The sequence below is a fragment of the Nesoenas mayeri genome (genome assembly GCF_963082525.1).
Source record: "Nesoenas mayeri genome assembly, chromosome: 27".
Taxonomy (NCBI): Eukaryota; Metazoa; Chordata; class Aves; order Columbiformes; family Columbidae; genus Nesoenas; species Nesoenas mayeri.
In genome coordinates, this window is record NC_137555.1 from 4,368,524 (window position 1) to 4,384,933 (window position 16,410).

General features: G+C 59.3%; 1 protein-coding gene across 2 annotated transcripts; it reads left to right on the plus strand.

Annotated features, from left to right (window-relative positions):
* The first annotated feature begins 4,111 nt into the window (after window positions 1–4,111).
* DBNL (drebrin like) lies at window positions 4,112–15,645 on the plus strand. 2 transcript variants are annotated; one of them, XM_080360110.1, is made up of 14 exons: window positions 4,112–4,224; window positions 5,172–5,227; window positions 6,603–6,715; window positions 7,046–7,120; window positions 7,536–7,682; window positions 7,978–8,055; window positions 8,547–8,698; window positions 9,332–9,386; window positions 10,389–10,454; window positions 10,534–10,636; window positions 12,523–12,672; window positions 13,378–13,484; window positions 15,018–15,117; window positions 15,393–15,645. In XM_080360110.1, the coding sequence occupies exons 1-14, from the start codon at window positions 4,142–4,144 to the stop codon at window positions 15,530–15,532; spliced, it is 1,425 nt and encodes a 474-aa protein (XP_080216236.1). In that variant the 5' UTR covers window positions 4,112–4,141; the 3' UTR covers window positions 15,533–15,645. The 2 variants fall into 2 exon arrangements, with proteins under 2 accessions (XP_080216236.1, XP_080216237.1); XM_080360111.1 differs by lacking the exon at window positions 10,389–10,454.
* The last annotated feature ends 765 nt before the right edge of the window (window positions 15,646–16,410 follow it).

The following is a 16,410-nucleotide window of genomic DNA, read 5'->3' on the forward strand; positions in this document are numbered from 1 at the left end:
CCCATCCCATCCAGGGTCCCTCCATTCCACCCATGATCCCCCCCTCCCCGCCACAGGACCCCCATCCCACCCAAGGACCCTCATGCCATCCAGGGTCCCCCTGTCCCGCCTACAGTCCCCTCATCCCATCTGGGTCCCAACATCCCATCCAGGGTCCCCCCATTCCTCCCACAGTCCCCTCCTCCCACCCATGGTCCCCACATCCCATCCAGGGTCCCCTCACAACATGCGGGGTCCCTCCGTTCCTACCCACCATTCCCACATCCCCTCTGGGTCCCTCCATCCCATCTGGGTCCCTGCATCCCACCCGCGGTCTCCCCATTCCATCTGTGGTCTCCCCGTCCCACCCATAGTTCCCCCATCCAACCCACAGTCCCCACGTCCCATCTGGGTCCCCACATCCCACTCAGCCTCTCCCCATCCCATCCAGGGTCTCTCCATCCCACCCACAGTCCCCCCACCCAACACACAGTCCTCACATCCCATCTGGGTCCCCCCAGCCCATCCATGGTCCCCATCATCCTACCCACGGTCCCTCCATCCCGCCTGGGTCCCCACATCCCACCCACAGTCCTCTCATCCCACCCAGGTTCTCTCCACTCCACTCACGGTCCCCACATCCCATTGAGGGTCTCCCCATCCCATCCAGGGTCCCTCCATCCTGTCCATGGGCTACACATCCCACCCACAGTCCCCCCATCCCATCCAGGCTCCCCCCACACCATCTGAGTTGTTCCATCCTGTCCAGGGTCCCCCCACCCTGTCTGAGTCCCCCATCCCATCCAGGTCCCCCCATGCCATGCACCCCCTCAGCCTGTCCCGAGACCCCCCATGTCACCCAGGTTTCCTCTACTTCCCCCAGGGTGCCGCAGCTGACGTTCCCCCATCTTCTCTCCCATCTGGGTGTCTCCATCCCCCGCAGGACACCCCATCCCATCTGGGTCCCCCCACCCTCCTGGAGCTGTCCCCACCCTGCCCCATATTCTTCAGGTGTCCCCATCCCACCAGGGTGTCCCTGTCCCCTTTGGGTGTCCCCGTGGCACAGGAGAATCCCCGTCGCACCCAGGTGACTCTGTCCCTCCCCATCCCACTGAAGTGGCCCCATGTGTCCCAGGTGTCCCCATCCTACCAGGGTGTCCCTGTCACCCACATCAGCCCTCAGAGAAGGGTCCCCACCCCGTCCCACACCCGGAGCCGGGTACCAGTGTCCCCACCATGGTGGCTCCAAGCCCCTTGGAAAACCCTTTTCCTCCCTTTTTTTGCAGGGTGGGCTCGTTCCCCGGTGACAAGGACACACGGGTGGGACGAGCGCTCACCCTGCTGCCCGTCACCCAGGAGGTGACAGCACCAAACGGGGCTTCATCCAGCACCTCCAACCCACCCCACCACCCTCACCGTGACCCCCAACCTCCACCCGGACGTGTCACCTCCCCGTTTCAAGGGACGGTCCCAAACCCCCGCCCCCCCCCCCCCGCCAGCCCCTCACTCCGCTCCACAAAGCTCCTTCAGTTGCTTTGCCTGAAAAACTTCATGAAAAGGCTTTTGTCACATTGAAATCACTGGTGACCCCGTCCCCCCTGCCCGGGGTTCTCAAGGCACAGCCAGCAGCAGCTGCAGGGGACGGCGCTGCCCCCCCTGCCCGGCCCCCCCTCCAGATGTTTTATTACCCTGATTTTAATTAACATTTCCAGCCCCGGGCTGAATGGGGAGGTCACATCTGCCCCTGCCCCGGTGGCTTTGGGGTTTGGGGTCCGGACGTGGCCGGGGGGGGCTGCTAAAAAGTATAAATAATTGCTTCAAACGTTATTTTTCCTGACGTTTTCTCGGGAGGTAAATGACGTGCGGCACCAATCCGTGGGGTGGCTGGTTCCCGGCATGGGACGCGTGGGTGGTGACTGTCCCACACCACCCGGGGGGTTTGAAGGTACCAGCAGAAGGCAACTGGTGCAAAATCTCATTGCAATGAACTCCTCAAGATGTTCCCAAGAACCTCCTGCCCCGTTAAGTGATTAAGTAATTCCCTGTTAGGTCATTAAGAGCATCCTGGCTGGGTAGGTGGGATGGGAGGTCTGTGAGACAATGGAGGGATGAGAGGTCCATGAGATGGACATGACAGCAGGATGGGAGGTCCGTGGGATGATGGCAGCGATGGTGGGATGGAAGGTCCATGAGATGGAGGAGGTGATGGTGGCATGGAAGGCCCATGAGATGATAGAGGGATGGGAGGTGCAGGAGGTGGAGAAGGTGATGATAGGATGGAAGGTCCATGAGATGATGGAGGATGTGAGGTCCATGAGATGATGGAGGGATGGGAGGTCCATGAGATGGAGGAGGTGATGTTGGGATGGAAGGTCCATGAGATGAGACCACCATGGGACCCTCAGCCACCATGGGACTCTCAGGTACCCCAAGACCCTTGGCCGCCTCAGGACCTTCAGCCACCATGGGACCCTTGGACCCTCAGCCGCTCCAGGACCGTTGGTGTCCCCAGGACCTTTGGTCACTCCAGGACTCTTGGCCACCGTGGGACACTCAGGCACCCTGAGCCCCTGGTCACTCTGGGACCATCAGTTGTCTCTCAACACCCCAGGACACTCAGGTACCCCAGGACCTTTGCTGGTGTCCCCAGGACCTTCATCTCTGGCCACCATGGGACCCTCAGGTACCCCAGAACCCTTGATGTCCCCAGGACCCTCAGCCACCCCCGACCACCCCATTCCCCATCTCCCACCCCCGTGCTCCCCTCCAGACTCCTTTGTCCCCCAGTGGCTGGGGACGCAGAGGGTGACACCCCCACCCCTCCACCCCCTCCCCAACCAAAGCCTGGACCCTCCAGGGGACAAATCCCAGCACAACCGTCACTGTCAGCAGCACTGGGGACAAATGAGGGGTCCCCGGGGGGTTATTAAACCAACCTCACCCCCCTTGGTGGTGACACACGGGTGGTTTCTGTCCCACTCTCATTGTCCCCCGAGTCCGGTTGAGTGGGGGTTTGTCCCGGGGACAGGGCTGGGGACACACGAGCTGCGAATGGCCCATTAGCACGGGGGACACCGAGCTGGGCGGGGGAGGGGACATCTGCACCCCCCACGGGGCGGGATGAGGCCACCTCCTGTCCCCCCACGGGGCGGGATGAGGCCACCTCCTGTCCCCCCACGGGGAGGGCTCATCTCCGCGCGGGGGGAGGGCGGGTTTAGCAGAAAAAAAGGCAATTTTGGTTCAGTGCTTGCAATCCTGTCTCACGCCCTCTATTCACTCAGCTTTGGGGTGAATCTTGGGGGGGCAGGGGATACGGACCCCCCCCGTGGGAAAATCTGTGTCCTGCGAACCCCTCCATTTCTGAGCACCACACTCCTGCGTTCCCCCCAAAAAACCAGAATTTTGATGATTTGGGGTAAAATTGAGGCGCGTTCGCGCCCCTAAACGGTCCGGGCTCGAAGCTGCTGCCACCCCCCAGCTCCTGTCCCCCCCGGGCTGAGAAATGGGGCAAATCCGCGGAAATCCACGTTTTGCAGCCAGGAGCGCGGGGGGCGGGGCTGCACCGCCCGGGGGCGTGTCTGAGGCTTGGGGGGCGTGGTCGGGGGTGTGGTCGGGGGCGTGGTCGGGGGCGTGGTCAGAGTTTTGGGGCGTGGTCTGGGGCGTGACCGAGACTTGGGGGCGTGGTCTTGGACGTGGGCGGGACGCCGCAATCCAAGCCGGGGGCTGGGACGGGGCGTGGCGTGATCATAAGGAGGTGTGGCCTTGCGGTCCGGGGGCGTGGCCGTTCCCGAGGGGGGCGTGGCTTGGCGGCCCGGGGGCGGGGCGTTGAAGCCCCGGGGCGTGGCGTAGCATCCCGGAGGCGTGGCATAGCGACTCCGGGGCGGGAGGTACCTGTTCGGGGGCGTGGCCTAGCACTACAGGGGCGTGGCCTGGTAGTCCAGGGGCGTGGTTTGGCCAGAAGAGGGCGTGGCGTGGCCAGAAGGGGGCGTGGCGTGGGCAGAAGGGGGCGTGTTGCGGCCGCTCGGGGGCATTTCCGGGGCGGGGCTGCCGGTGCGGCAGGCCGGGCCGGTGGCGGGGCGGTGCCGGAAGTACCGGCGGGGGCGGGGCCGGGTGTGGCGGGGCGGGCCCGGCGCGGGGCGGGCCGGGCCGGGATCGCGCTGCCATGGCGCTGAACCTCAGCAAGAACGGGCGGGCGCTGCAGGAGGCCTACGGGCGGGTGGTGGCGGCGGGGAGCCCCACCGACTGGTGAGGGGCGGGGGGACCGCCCGGGGCGGGGGGGACTCTGCGGGGGAAGATGGGGGCATGGGGTGGGGTCAGCATGTCTGAGCGGAGCGGGGGGGTGGGGATGGGACGGTAGGAGTGGAACTGGGGTGCGGCGGGTCTGGGGATGGGGGTGCTGGGGGGGGTTATGAGGTGTCTGGGGGGGCTGTGCGGGGCTTGAGGGGGTCGAGGTGTCTGGGGGGTGCAGGGGGTGTCTAGGGGGATGTGGGGCTGTGCGGGGGTTTGGGGACGTCAGGATGTCTAGTGAGGTTGTGGGGTGTCTGGGGGGCTGTGGAGTGTCTGGGGGGCTGTGGGGTGCCTGGGGGGCTGTGTGGGGTTTGGGGGGGTCAGGATGTCTGGGGGCCTGGGGGGGTGCAGGAGGTGTCTGGGGGGTTATGGGGTGTCGGGAGGGCTGTGGAGCTGTGTGGGGTTTGGGGGGATCAGGATGTCTGGGGGCATCTGGGGGTGTGGGGTGGGGATGGGGGTAGAAGTGGAACAGGGATGTGAGGGGATCTGGGGTGGGGGTTGTTTGGGGGCTCAGGGCTGGGAGGGGTCTGGAGGGTGCAGGGGAAGATGTGGGGCTGGGGGGTGCAACGGGGCCATTAGAGGGTTTGTGGGTGTTGGGGGGTGTTTAGAGGAAGTGAGGGGGGGGATTTATAGAGACCAGGGGATGGGGTGTCTGGGGGGATGTGGGATGTATAGGGGGGACCGGGGGGGATGTGGGGTGTATAGAGGGTACCAGGGGGGATCAGGGGGTATCTGGGCCATGGGGCTGGAGTTGTGTGGGGATATCAGGGTATTGGGGTGTGTGCACATCCCGGTGGGTACCTGGAGCAGGGGACGGTTTTTGGGGGGCACTGCAGGGGGGCGGGAGTGTCCAGGTGAGGTTTGGGGCCGGCTGGATCAACCCCCTAATTCCACCTTTATTTTAGGGCCCTGTTCACCTATGAAGGCAACAGCAACGACCTGCGCGTGGCCGGTTCCGGAGGTGAGTGCGGGGGGACGTCCTCCCGGGCTCTGCTCTCGCTTCTAAAGCAGCTGGAACACCCAACACGCGGGCAGGTTCCTCCGCTCTCCACATTTACATCCCCTGGATCCCCTCCCCTCGCTCATTTGCAAATCTGAACTTCGATGCGAGCCGCTCAGTGAGTTTTGGGTGCAAATCAGTGTCAATTTGAAGTCCCGCGTGGTTTTTACGCTAGACCGCGCTTAGTTAGGCGCAGTTTTAGCCCCGGCCTCTCCGCAGAGCTCCGCTCCTCCCAGCACTTCCCTTTCTACCCTTCCCTGCCGGCCGCCGTGTTAAATATTGTTAAATAATGTTAAATATTGACCCGGCAAACACGCAGCACCGAGGCCCGTCCCAGCTTTCGGCTTTTCTGCCAGGCTTGGAAACCACCGTGCCAAATTTAGAGCCCAAGTGTAAATATTTAATAGCGGAGAAGCAACCGATCCCCTCGGGCGCTGCCGCAGCACGGAGCAGACGCGCCCGCGCCGCCGCTCTCGGGGTTTGATGCTGAGCAGCGCCTCGGTTTCCGCTTTTCAGGGCCCGGACAGACCCGAGGAGGAGGAACCGTGGTTTGTGGGAAGGTTTTTGAAATGAGAATACGTTTTTTTTGTGGATTTTTTCCTCCTTCTCTGGTCAGTTTTCTCCTCCTATGAGCATCTACCTGATTGCGGCCCCGGGGGTTTTACACCAGCGTCAGGGCAGGAGTTTCCTGCGCCATTTGCCGAGCGGGACCTTCCCCGGCGTCAGCTTCTCGGTTTGTTCACGACTTCCCGGTTAATGGGCTCGTTGCAGCCGGGCGGAACGAGGCGCAGCCGCTTCTGCCGCTGCTTCTGGGGACCTTCCCCGCCTCCCGTCCAGACGTTTTCCGTCCGCGGAGGTTCCCAGCGCCGTTTCTTGTGGGAACCCGTGGGCAGAGTTTGCAACTGGCTGCTCTTAATTCTAATTAAGCTTCAGCATGCACTTTCACTTCTCTGGTGTCACTCAATTGGTGTTATAGCTGAGCGAAGACCCCGATCTTTCCGAGATCTTTCGCAGCGAAGGTCCAGGGCGAACACAAGATACTCTTGGCGTTGGACGACTCCAAATCTAACAGAATCATCTCTGGGAAATTGTGGAATTATAGAATCATAGAATAATTTGGGTTAAAGGGACCTTTAAAGGTCATCTAGTCCTGCCACGAGCAGGGACATCTTCACCAGCTCAGGTTGCTTGGGGTGTCCCCATGGATGGGGCATCCGCCACCGCTCCAGCCAACTTATTTAAGAAATAAAGAGCCGGGAGGACGCAGATTTGGCCGTTCCCTCCGCGTGGCCGGGATCTGCTCGTCTCACGGCGTCTCCGCTCTCTCCCGGGGCAGATGGCGGCCTGGAGGAGATGGTGGAGGAGCTCAACAGTGGGAAGGTGATGTACGCCTTCTGCCGCGTGAAGGACCCCAACTCCGGCCTCCCCAAATATGTCCTCGTCAACTGGGTGAGTGGGGAATGAACCAGTGCCTTTGATTCTCTCTGGAGTCGTCGTCGCCGAACCCGCCGGGCAGCGGCGAGCGGAGGGTTCGCTTCCTCGCCGCGTCTCCTTGGCCGCGTGTCTTGACGCTGCTGGGAAACGGCTCCGAACCCGCCTGGGATGGGTTGAATTGAGCGCTTGGGTCAGCAGGAGCCCCGCAGGGTGGCTGTTGTCCCCACGGGAGCGTTTTTCCACACCCAGGCCCCGTGCAGCCCGCGCCGTGGGGCGCTTGGCAGGTGTGGACCCAGCCTTGGTGGGACTCTGGGGTGAGCGGGTGCTGACGTTTTCTCTTTGCAGACGGGCGAAGGTGTGAACGACGTGAGGAAAGGGGCCTGTGCCAACCACGTCAGCACCATAGCAAACTTCCTCAAGGTCTGTTCTTCTGTTTGTCATGGAATATTTTGGGTTGAAGGGACCTTCAAAGCTACCCCTGCCATGAGCAGGGACACCTTCCCCAGCTCAGGGTGCTCAGAGCCCCGTCCAGCCTGGCCTGGGATGTCTCCAGGGATGGTTCAGCCACCACTTCTCTGGGTACCTGGGCCAGGCTCTCACCACCCTTAGGGCCAATAATTTATTGTATTCAACCTAAACCTCCCTCCTTCAATTTAAAACCACCACCCCTTGTCCTATCGCAACAGGCCCTGCTGGGAGGTCTGTCCCCATCTTTCTGACAACCCTCCCGTTGTCACCCCAGCCCTTTTCCTTCCCGTGGCGGCGCTGGGCTGTGCGAAGCCTCACGGAGGGTTCCGTGTCCCCTGGATTCACCTGTGTCCCTCTCCCCGCTCAGGGCGCCCACGTCACCATCAACGCTCGCGCCGAGGAGGACGTGGAGCCAGAACTCATCATGGAGAAGGTGGCCAAAGCCTCCGGGGCCAACTACAACTTCCACAAGGAGAGCAGCAAGTTCCAGGACTCGGGGCCTCAAGCCCCCGTGGTGAGTTGGCTCCGGAGGGTTTCTGGTCCCCAGCACCACCATCACCTCACGATTCAGGGGGCTCCCCATGACTTGGCCATGGGTTTTGCAGTTATATTCTACTACAAAATGTCTCTTTCTTTAAATTCCTGGTGCTAAATATCATCTGTTGAGCCTTTCCACCCAACCTGTGGACCCTTGTGGGCCGGAGGAAGACAAAGAAGGACTGGTGGGTCCTGTAGTGACGGGAAAAAGCCGTCAGAACGTACCCAGGGACACATTTGTGCCCATTGTGCTGCTTTCTGCCTCCCCACAGGGCTCTGTCTACCAGAAGACAAACGCGATGTCGGAAATCAAGAGGGTCAACAAGGATAATTTCTGGGCCAAAGCTGAGGTGGGTCCTGCCGCCGCTTTTCAGCGCGAGGCGGACGCGGCATTGGGATGCAGCTGCGGATCGTTTTCCGTCCGCACGTCCCCTCTCTAAGCCGGGGCTGTTTGCAGAGCTCCCGCTGCCCCGCGGCGCAAGGGGAGGAGAAAACGAGTCTGGAAGAGCGAGATGCGTTTTGATCTCGTCTGAATGTGGCTCCGGGGCTGCTGGGCGGGCGCAGGGGAGCGGCCTGCGCTGCCGGCTCCCTTTTGGGTGGCGGGGCTGCTTTTTGGCCTTTTTGAAGGCAGCTCTGCAAGAATGAACATCAGGGCAAGGCTGCTCTGTATTTGCTTCCTATTCAGGTTGTTTTACCGCGGTTTAGCAATAACTTGTGAACCTTCAGCGTGCCGCACACCGGGAGATGCGCCGTGCCGGCTGGCGGCACAGCAGAGACCTGGGAGGGGGTCTCTCAGAGCTCCAGGATTAAACCGCATGACTTTTTGCACGTCTCCCATCAGAAAGATGAAGAAAACCGGCGGCTGGAGGAGAAGAGGCGGGCGGAGGAGGAGCGGCAGCGGCTGGAGCGCGAGCGGCGGGAGCGGGAGCTGCAGGAGGCGGCGGGGCGAGAGCAGCGCTACAAAGAGAGATCCAACGAGATCGAAGCCCAGAAGTGAGTCCTGCCTGCCCGCCAGTGTTTATGGTGGCGTCCAGCGTCCATCCCGCTCGGCTTTGCTCTCGGGGGTGTTGTGGCCCCTGTCACCACCTCTGTTGGTTGGAAAAGCCCCTTGAGATTGAGTTCACCCATAACCCACCCCCGGCACTGCCCCATGTCCTGAGAACCTCGTGTCCGTCTGTCCAGCCCTCCAGGGCTGGTGACTCCAGCACTGCCCTGGGCAGCCTGTTCCAATGCCCCACAGCCCTTTGGGGAAGAAATTGTTCCCACATCCAACCTCAACCTCCCCTGGCGCAACTTGAGGCACCTTCTCCCCAGCAGAACCACCGACCAGTTTGGCTGCTGGTCCAGTGTCACCCACGGGTTTCCTGTCCCCAGGATCACGTCGTCCCCTTGCGAGGCACTTTGGAGCGTGTCGCTGACACCTGTGGCCACTGTTTGTGGGGACCCAGAGGTCTGGGGTGCTGCTGGGGGGCACTGAGCCCCACATGGCTCCTGGGGGGCCTGCGGGTCCTGATCTGTCCCCAGTGGCTGAGGAAAGGTCCTTCCTCTGTGTAGCAAACAGCTCTTCCTGCCTCTTCGTTAACCCCAATTTGTCGTTTAACCCAAATTTGTCATTTGTCACCACAGGAGACTCCAGCAGCAGCAAGAGGCGGAGAACAGGGACAAGGAGCAGCAGCAATGGGTGAGTGTTGTCCCCATGTCCCGGTGTCACCACCGGCCCCCAGTGACAGAGAGGACAAGGTGTGGTGGTGCAGGGCGGGGGGTGACAGGGGAGCATCCCAAGCACTGTCACAGCAGCTGGGGGGATGTGACAGCACCCCCGGACTCCTGGGTCTCTTGCTCTATTCTCCATTTCCTTGGATGGGCTTTGATTTCCTTGGATCTCATTTTATATCTCTGCTCACACCGGCTGCGTGTTCCCAACGGCCACCCCGGCCTCGGGGAAAGCCGGGTTTAAAACGCTTCCTGGGGAAAGCCGAGTTTAAAACCCTTCCTGGGGAGCAGCCTGGGGACACAGGGGGACACAGGGGGACACAGGGTCCTTGTCCTCTGCCCAGCAAATCTCGCAGATCTGTGGGTTTTCCTCCCCGTTTGCTGTGGATGCTCCTTGTTCCCATCTCTTCTGTCCTGGGGAGGGTGGATGAGGAAGAAGGGGGTTGGATGAGGAAGAAGGGGGTTGGATGAGGAAGAAGAGGGTTGGATGAGGAAGGAGGAGTCCTGATGAGGAAGAAGGGGGTTGGATGAGGAAGAAGGGGGTTGGATGAGGAAGAAGGGGGGTGGATGAGGAAGAAGGGGGGTGGATGAGGAAGGAGGAGTCCTGATGAAGAAGAATGGGGGAGGATGAGCAAGAAGAAAACTGGAGGAGGAAGGAAGGGGCTGGAGGAGGAAAGAGGGGAGTGGATGAAGAAGTGGGGGCTGAATGAGGAAGAAAAGAGGTGGATGAAGAAGGGGGGGTGTATGAGGAAGAAGATGCTGGAGGAGGAAGGAGGGGGCTGGATAAGGAAGGTAGGGGCTGGGTAAGGCGGGGGGGTGGATGAGGAAGAAGAGGGCTTGAGGAGGGTGGATGAAGAAGGAGAGGGCTGGATAAGGAAAGAGGGGCTGGAGGAGGAAGAAGAGGGCTGGCTGAAGAAGTGGGGGGCTCGTTCAGCCCCCTGGAGCCGCAGCCGCCCCCCTTGTGCCGCAGAAGGAGCAGGCAGAGCCCCGGCAGCCCAAAGGCTTCAAGCGCAGCGAGTCGGTGGAGAAAGCCCAGGTACGGCGGCACCGGGGGGGCCGCGCCGGCTCGGCCGCCGCCGCGGTGCGTGACCGGCGCTCCGGGGCTCTGTGCGCAGGAGGCCGCCTCGCTCGTCGCCCAGAGGCCCGTGAACCCCCGCGACATCTTCAAGCAGAGGGAGAAGTCGGCACCAGCGGACGCGGTGGCACCTTCACAGCCAGGTACGGCACCGGGGTGACACCGGGGACACCGGCCATGCTGAGCATGGGAGGGGGTCTCGTCACACTCTCTGCTCCGCGGGGGTTGTGATGCTAAAGCTCTTGCTGCACCAGCTTTTAACAGCCGAGGGTGACATTTCCCACTCTTCCACTCCACGTGTGAAACTTAAATTTCATTTATAAAAGCAAAATTCAATATATTAACACCAGAAAGAGACAACGCTCGCAATCTGCCTCCCACCAAGCTGGAGCAGTGGTGACACTGGAAGCTGTGCTGCCATCAGAGACCTGGACAGGCTGAGAGCTGGGCAGGGAAAATGTAATGAAATAGAACAAGGGCAAGTGTAGAGTCTTGAATCTGGGCAGGAACAACCCCAGGGTCCAGTGTAAGTTGGGGAATGAGCTATTAGAGAGCAGCGTAGGGGAAAGGGACCTGGGGGTCCTGGGGACAGCAGGGTGACCATGAGCCAGCACTGGGCCCTTGTGGCCAGGAAGCCAATGGGACCTGGGGTGGGTTAGAAGGGGGTGGTCAGTAGGTCAGAGAGGTTCTCCTGCCCCTCTGCTCTGCCCTGGGGAGACCACACCTGGAATCTTGTGTCCAGCTGTGGCCCCTCAGTTCCAGCAGGACAGGGAACTGCTGCAGAGAGTGCAGCGCAGGGCAACAAAGATGCTGAAGGGAGTGGAGCATCTCCCGGGTGAGGAAAGGCTGAGGGAGCTGGGGCTCTGGAGCTGGACAAGAGGACACTGAGGGGGGACTCATTCATGTTTACAGATATCTAAAGGGGAGTGTCAGGAGGATGGAGCCAGGCTCTTCTCGGTGACAACCAGTGATAGGACAAGGGGCAATGGGTGCAAACTGGAACACAGGAGGTTCTGTTTAAATATGAGAAGCAACTTGTTGGGGTGAGGGTGTCAGAGCCTGGCCCAGGCTGCCCAGGGGGTTGTGGAGTCTCCTTCTGTGCAGACATTCCAACCCGCCTGGACACCTTCCTGTGTAACCTCATCTGGGTGTTCCTGCTCCATGGGGGGATTGCACTGGATGAGCTTTCCAGGGCCCTCCAACCCCTGACACTCTGGGATTCTGTGATTGCCCTGAATTCCGAGCAGAATCGCGTCCCTTTAGCAGGGACTGAGCTGGTGGGTTCAATAGAAACCAGGAAGCTGCGAAAACCAGAAGCTGAAACCACCCAAGGAAGTCGCTGCCAACATGTGTTATCGCCGGGTGAATATTTGCTCCTCAGCCAGCGAAACCTCCTTGAAAGTCACTTGAATTAAGTGAAATAATCGCTTTTATTTCGCAATAGGAGCGCAACATACACTTTCTTGTGTGGGCAGAGCCGTCAGTGGGATTTTCCTTGGTTGGGTCAGTATAGTTTTTATTGGAGGAAAGGACAACAAACGCTCTGGCACCAGTAAAACCCACAGCAAGGCAAGTGAGGGTGTTTATTCAGGGTAAACTCGCCTGAGAACTCTCCGGCTTCGCTTTTGTTCACGTTCGGAGCCCGCGATGGGGAGATAAGGGCCAATAGTCACCGGCTGCACCCGGTGGAACCGTCTCCCCAGCTTGTCTGGGAAATCTGGGTGCTCCGAGAAAGCAGAACATGGGTGTTGGTGTCCTCCAGCTGCTCTTCCTCCCCGCAAAGAATATATATATACATTGCTTTTTTTCCTCCTCAAAAATACCTCTATTTATTTAAATAATTTATTTCCTCATCTGCAGCTCCTGCTGTAACCAGTTGCCAAACTTGTTTTCCACAACCAAGATTAGAGCTGGAAAATCCTGCTTAGGAGGAGAACCGAGCTCCCGAGGCAAAACTCCATCCGGTGACACACCGGGAGCCGCGGCGCCGTCACCGTCGCCCACCGGTGCATTTAACCCCTTGTTTTAGGCAAACTCCGCAGCCCTTTCCTGCAGAAGGAGCCGAACGCCGCGCCGGGTCCTGCCGCTCCCGTCTCTCCCGCCCGGGACGTCCCCCCCGCGTCCTTCGCCCCGTCCTCGGCCTGGGGGGCACCCGCACCCTCCGGGGCACCCGCGGCAGGTGGGTGGTTTTGCTTCCTCGCCAAAGCTTAGTTTTGGTTCGCCTCTCCAAATAAAGCCTCAAAGTTTGGCGCGTTGAGGCCGGGCCCCGAGTTGCTGTTCTCAATAGACCTTTGAGATCGAGTCCAACTGTTAAGCCGACGCTTTACAAAGACACCAGAGCCGGGCGGGTTTAAGACAAATTCATTTTCATATCGTAGTTTGCAAAGGAGAACTAAGATAATGAACTTCCACCCCTGTTGGGCAGTTTGACTGTTCGTGGCCCTTACACAAGTGCAAAATGTGGTTTCTTGCTGAAAGCTCCCAAAACCAGCAACAAAAACGCTGGAGGTGCTTTGGGGCTTTTTGTTCTCGGGGTCAGTGCCAGGGCTGGGGTGACACTTGGACTCAATGAGGGTCTTTTCCGACTAATTGATTCCGGGAGCCTGGGACGGTGTCCCCGGGCTGCGGCCGCCACTAGATGCTGCTCTCGGCCGGGTCCTGCTCCCAGCCGTCCCCGCCACATTTGCTGCTCGGACAGATCGTCAGCACCTTCTTCCTTTCCCTGCTGGATCTGTCCCTTCTCCTTTACACCATTCCCTAAACCGCTGCTCGCCCCTGTTGCTGTCCCAGGGGACACCCAGCTCGTCCCCGAAGTTTGGTGGTGCTGGACAAGGCGAGGGGACAGGGAGATACGGTATTTGGATAACACGCGTTTCTTTCACAGGACAAGACTCCGGATACAATTCCAGCGTCCCCACGTCCCACGCGGAGGAGGCGAATCTGTACGAGGAGCCGCCGGACGCCTCGGCCATCTATGAAGAGCCACCTCAGGTTGGTACATGGGAGTGGGGGGACACAAGGGGACAGGATCTCCTCAGTCTCTTTGCCAAAGCGCCTTCTCCTCTTCTCCTGCTGCTTTGCACGTCCAAAAGTGTCTGAGACGACAAAACCCAGCTGTTCGTGGCGTCAGATTCTCCAGCGTCTAATAGCGGGGTTGTGTCATGCTGCAGGATTTCCCTCGGTTTCCTCTCGTCTATTCATCTGTCTCGTGTCTCCCACCCGCGCAAAACCAGAAGTATTTCAAACAGACTTAATTTTCTCATTCTTGAAGTCAACTGGATGTGTCCGGCCGGTTCCAAAGGAGCAGGAGATGGGCAACTTGAGGCCGTTTCCTCTGCTCCTGGCGCTTGTTCCTGGGGAGCAGAGCCCGACCCCCCTGGCTCCAAGCTCCTTTCAGGCAGCTCAGAGATCAGAAGGTCTCCCCTCAGCTCCTGTTCTCCAGCTGAACCCCCAGGTCCCTCAGTCTCCATCACATTGTGCTCCAGCCCCTCACCAGCTCCGTTCCCTTCTCTCCACTCGCTCCAGCACCTCAAGGGCTTTCATGAGGTGATCCCGCCACCCCTGGGGCTGCCATTTTGTGTGCTGAGGTGATTCTGCCACCCCTCTGGCCGCCATTTTGAGCCCTGAGGTGATCTCGGTGCCGCCATTTCGAGCCCTGAGGTTACCCTGGTGCCCCTGGGGCTGACGTTTTGTGTTTTGGGTGATCTTGGTGCCCCGCTGCATCTCCTTCACCTCAGAAACATCGCCGATCTCATTTCTGAATTGTAATGTATAGGCCGATCCATTTCAGCTCTGGTGAGAAATCACGTGGCAGCACCAAACCGGCCGGACTTTTCCTTTAAGCCACTCAAATTTATGATTAGTGAAGTGGCCGCTTCAGTTATTATCACTCTGAGAAGAGTCTCCCCATGGTGGCCTCTCCTTCATCTGCTTATGAGTTGCTAAAATGATGCTTTTTTAGGAGTCCTCTCATCTAGAAGTACCAAACCATGGCCGTCTCCGTCCTGTTCGCACAGCTGCTGCACGTTTCGTCTGCTCCAGATCTCCAAATTCTTTATCTTATCGGGCATCTTCAGTCTCTGTAAAAGGATCCATAATATTAAGCTTTAAATAAGGTAGTCTGATGATTTAGGATCCTTTACAAACCCCAGATAATTCAACTCGATGGCTGTAGATTTGTGCACAGCAACCTCAAAAATCTCATACTGTAAAACCCATGAGATTTTTAATGCGCAACACTTTTGAAGGATAACTCGCCTTTCTGTTTCTCTTATTTATATTTTACATTAATTCCACTTCAAGCTTTCTCCAGGTCTATAGAGTGAAATGTAGAAACCCCCCAAAGCTTATAAAAGAATCAAATAATCACGCTCTGCGTTGTTTTTCCCAAACCCCCAGCAAATTTAGATGTGCGGACAAAGCTCCACAAATCCTTATAATTTTGGCGACAGCACAGATGAATAACCCCTGGAGCCACATCCTGCCCGGTGGTAACTCCTTATTTTGCCTCTTTTCTCCCCAAAGGAACAAGTCGGCAACGCCAAGTACGACTATTCGGGGGGGTACCAGGCGGAGCTGGCGGGGAAGGGGCTGTGTGCCCGGGCCCTCTACGACTACCAGGCTGGTGAGATTCCCCCTCTGAACCGGGTTTAACTGGGACCAGTCCCAGAGAGCTGGAACCCACTGCAGCGCGGTCCCCAGCAGCATCTCCCACCCAAATTTGGGCTGGAAAAGGAAGGAAGCGGGTGGATTCTCTTTGTTCCCCTAATATCTGTTTTTCACTCACCTCTGGGGCTGAGCTGCCCTAAAACCACATCATTTTTCTGTGAAAAGTGGCTGTTGGGGGGGGGTTGGTCCAGGTTGGTTTTAACCCCTCCCCATCGCTCCGTCTCCTTCCAGCCGACGACACCGAGATCTCGTTCGACCCGGAGAACATCATCACCAACATCGAGATGATCGACGAGGGCTGGTGGCGCGGCTACGGGCCCGACGGCCACTTCGGCATGTTCCCCGCTAATTATGTGGAACTGATTGAGTAATTAGGGGGTCGCGGGGCCCCTGTGTCCCCACCCCGGGTAGCACGTGGCTCCAGCCTGATGCTTCCGAACCATCTGTGGCTTGGATTTTAGCTTTTCTTTATCTTTTTTGTGTTCTCTCCAAGTGAAGTGCCATTGCCTGCCCCCCCCAGCACCCCCCCCGGTGCTGCCCCCAACTCCCTCCCACCCTCCTGGGGGGGACGAAGGCTCCGTCTCCTCCCTCCAATGCTCTTGCAGGGATGAAGGAGGGGGTTACAAATCCCTTACGGGGGGGACATTTTCAGGGAACAAGTTGCCTCTCCACCCTCCCACCCCATGGCTTCAGAATTGGGGCGGTTTTCCCCGTTTTGCTTCACTCACCCCCTTAATCTGGACCTGGAGAGCCCAAATGTGGCTCCGCAGCGTTGTCACCCCCAAGCTGCCACCTCTGTCCCCTCCAAGGGGGTTTTTCTGCCTTTCCCAGCCCCTGTTGGGGGGATTTAAATGATGCGACCGAGCTCCCCGTTGGGGGAGCCCCATCCAGGCCAAAGCGGGGGGGTTTGGGGTTATTTTTTTAGCAAAAACCTCTGAGTGTGGGATCTGCCCCCCCTGCCCCTCACCCCAAATTCACTGTGAACAAGGAAGAGCCCAACCCGGCCCCCTTGTGTCCCCCCTGTTGCTTTTTCCCCTGGTGTTGCTGTAGATTTAGCTGGAGGGGTTGGGGTTTGGGGGTTTTGGGGGTCCCACCCCTCCCGTGGGCGCTGGGGGATGCGGCAGCTCCTCTGAGCCCCTTTCCTGGGGTCCCCTGAGCCCCGTCCCCCCCCCCATGACAATAAAAGGGCTTTTCTTTGGTGACGGATGGGGCCGCGCGCTCCCGGGGAAGGATTTGGGGTGAAATGTCG